This window comes from Lathyrus oleraceus, chromosome 6, assembly GCF_024323335.1.
Source record: "Lathyrus oleraceus cultivar Zhongwan6 chromosome 6, CAAS_Psat_ZW6_1.0, whole genome shotgun sequence".
Lineage (NCBI taxonomy): Eukaryota > Viridiplantae > Streptophyta > Magnoliopsida > Fabales > Fabaceae > Lathyrus > Lathyrus oleraceus.
Genome location: NC_066584.1, coordinates 296,740,014 through 296,743,040, shown reverse-complemented (window position 1 = coordinate 296,743,040; position 3,027 = coordinate 296,740,014). Strand labels below are relative to the sequence as shown.

General features: G+C 40.8%; 1 protein-coding gene across 1 annotated transcript; it reads left to right on the top strand.

Annotated features, from left to right (window-relative positions):
* The first annotated feature begins 541 nt into the window (after window positions 1-541).
* LOC127095290 (eukaryotic translation initiation factor 4 gamma-like) lies at window positions 542-2,773 on the top strand. Its single transcript, XM_051034000.1, has 3 exons — window positions 542-647; window positions 1,421-1,715; window positions 2,641-2,773. Exons 1-3 carry the CDS (start codon window positions 542-544, stop codon window positions 2,771-2,773), a joined length of 534 nt encoding a protein of 177 aa, XP_050889957.1.
* Window positions 2,774-3,027: the final 254 nt, after the last annotated feature.

The window sequence follows — 3,027 nt, the reverse complement described above, 5'->3', positions numbered from 1 at the left end:
TTCCCACAGACTGGGAGGTTTACCTCACACACACCCCTAAATTTTCATTCTAAGAGGCTTACAAAAACTAGGTTACAATTAGCTATTTATAACCTAATCACCCAACTAGATTTGGGCCTTCAGAAATCGCAGCAGACTTGTTCTTTGCTGTTACAACTTCAGCAGAAAAATTCTGCTACAAACAAGGTCTTCAATCCTAAAATCTCTCCATATATATCTCCTTACTTTGAGCCTATATATCTTCTGATTGAGTCTTCAAGACCTCCACATGGGAGTTAGGATATTCACCAAATATCCTTACTAATCCCAGAATAAATACTGAATTAATTAATTCAGTTTTCTACACATGTACGATGTCACAGGCATGATGTCGTGACATCGTACATGACATGTTGGTCCAGATGTTGAACTTCTTCAACCCAACATATTAAAACAACAGAGATGATTACATTATTTGTTTTACAGAATTAATGCCAATCCTAAGGAATTAACAATCTCTGACTTCATAGTGGACTGGCTACCTGAGAATCCACCAAACTTCATGAAGAGGATGCGAGAGCCCTATGAGAAGTCCAAGAAGGCGAAGAAAGCAAGGCTGGGAGAATCCTCTAGGTCAAGACCTCCAGTCCCTCTGGCTGGCTCTCCAAGTAAGTTTGTACCTCTCTCTCGCTCTGTTAAAATAAAACCTCTTGCTTATTCTCTTCCCCAAACCACCCCTATATACACCACCTCTGACACTCCTCCCTCAACCACCAGAACTTCTAACCCACCCTCACTTAAATTTAACCTTGCTACCACCACACTACCCATTTCAAAAGCAAAAGTTATAAATGAAACCACTTCACCATCATCATCACCACCTCCATAATCCCCACCATACTACGAACTCTCCTTCGACACCGAACCATTTACCCCCAATCCCCCACTCTGGCTCAGCTACAAGCCCGTGCTCTGGCCTCTCAACAACCATCACACTCTGAACCTGAACCAGAAGTCACTTCCCTACCTCCTAAACATCCAAATCCCACCACATCTGAACAAACACCACCACCTGCACAACAACCACTCCACTCTGAACCACAACCAACCCACTCACCATCTGAACCACACCCATAACCTGAACAAGCAACACAATCACCCTCTGCCATTCCCACGCCCACAACTTCTGTTGCCTCCATAACACCCACACTAAATCTCAGCACCCCAAACTCACCTTCTCCATCCTCCCTATCATCTAACACTGAACTAGAGACTACCCTCCCTACCCTAGAAGAAGTAATACAGGTTTTTGCAGAGTCTTTAGTAGAGAAGGTTAAGTCTTTGACAATCAACTCTAGCATCAGTGATGATCCCTATGCAATAAGGATCCACTGGAACAGAGTGATAAGTTGGATGACCTTTGAAGCCTTCAAACTGAAAGGTCTCTCTGAACAAGTCCGCAACAACTTTATCAGAGATGCTGGTATTAGACTTCAAGAGCGCTTAGCCAAAGAGGCTGAGGAACGGGCAAGGAAGGAAGCTGAAGAGAAACCACGCCAAGAGGAAGAACAGCGTATATGGAAAAATAAGGAGAAGGTTGTTGCTGATGTTGCGGCTGCTGCTGAGGCTGAGGCAAAAGCTAAAGTCGATGCTGAAGAAGTAGCTCGTATTGCTGAAGAAGCAGCTGCCAAAGTCAACGCTGATGCACTGACTCGGGGGGAGCAGTCCAACTCTGGGTTCGTCCCTCTGGTCTTGAAGACTCTGGAGGAACTGCAGAAAGAACAACAAGTGGTTTAGGCTAGGCTGGATCAACAGGACTCAGTCAACATCAACATTCAGAACATGTTGTCTCAGCTGCTCCAAAGGATGCCTCCGCCCCCAAACCCTTACGCACTTAGGATATTTGCTTGTTGCCTTTCTGATTTGTTGTTTCCTTTGTTTTCTAATATTTGACTTCTCTGCTGCTTATCTGTAACTGCTCTATTTATTAATATCACCTTTTTTCTATATCTTTTTGATTCTGACAAAAAGGGGGAGAACTAAAACAGCTCTGATGGAAACATAACTAAATCTTCTCAAAGAACTGCAAACATTATTAAAAATTATTACTAAATTAATGACTTAAGATATGCAGGAAAGTAGCTAAAGCACTAAACCAAGGAAGGTCCATTAAGAACTTCTGATTAACCCAAGGATCTAACTCAGGGGGAGTTCCTCTTTCTATCTGATCTGAAATATTTTTGTATTGTTCCACCTCTTCTCTGTATTGTTTTGTCATCATCAGAAAGGGGGAGATTGTAAGAAAAAAGTTGGTTCTACAATGTATCTCTAAGATTTTAATGATAACAAAGGATGAAACAAAAATGGTACTCTAACGAAATTTTTCTTAAGTGTGCAAGACTCTGATCAAACAATCAGATAGATCAACACATCAGATACATAACTCAACTATCAGATGCTACTCAGAGAAAACGCGTCCAGAAGGTTCTGACTCTGATCAACGCAGTTACCAGCGCAACATAAAGAAGTCAGAAACTCTGGTAAAGAAGACTGAATCCAGACTCTGAATCTGAAGAAGTCAAGAGCATAGAGAAACTCTGATGTGGTCAGATATTATCAACCTCTAACGTTAAACTCTGATTTACTAAGACTCTGATACAGATTCACCAGTTCAGAACACGTAACCGAAAAGAAATATGGTTTTGGAAAGAAATTATTTCTAGAAGGAAATAATGAGCCGCCCAAAACTGTTTTAGAAAGAAACAATGAGAGTAATGACAATAAACATTCTTAAATGACCAAGATCCTATCATCACTCCAACGATCCTTCTCAACGCCTATATAAAGGACTGAATACTTCACAAAAAGATACACCTGAGACACACAAGATACAAAAACTCTCATTCATTCTCTCTCATTTTTCACGAGTTGCTGCTCTTACATGAAAAGCTTTGTTCTTATTATTCTGTAATATTTTATTTTTGTTAGAAGCACATTGTATTACAAATCATAGTTTTGCTGATATTTCCTGAAGTGACTCTGTGCAGT

Coding starts and splice junctions, on each gene's coding strand:
- LOC127095290 (XM_051034000.1), top strand. CDS start 542: ATGAAGAGGATGCGAGAGCCCTATGAGAAGTCCAAGAAGGCGAAGAAA. Junction 648..1,420: donor CCCTCTGGCTGGCTCTCCAA/GTAAGTTTGTAC, acceptor TCAAACTGAAAG/GTCTCTCTGAACAAGTCCGC. Junction 1,716..2,640: donor GGGGAGCAGTCCAACTCTGG/GTTCGTCCCTCT, acceptor ACTCTGATACAG/ATTCACCAGTTCAGAACACG.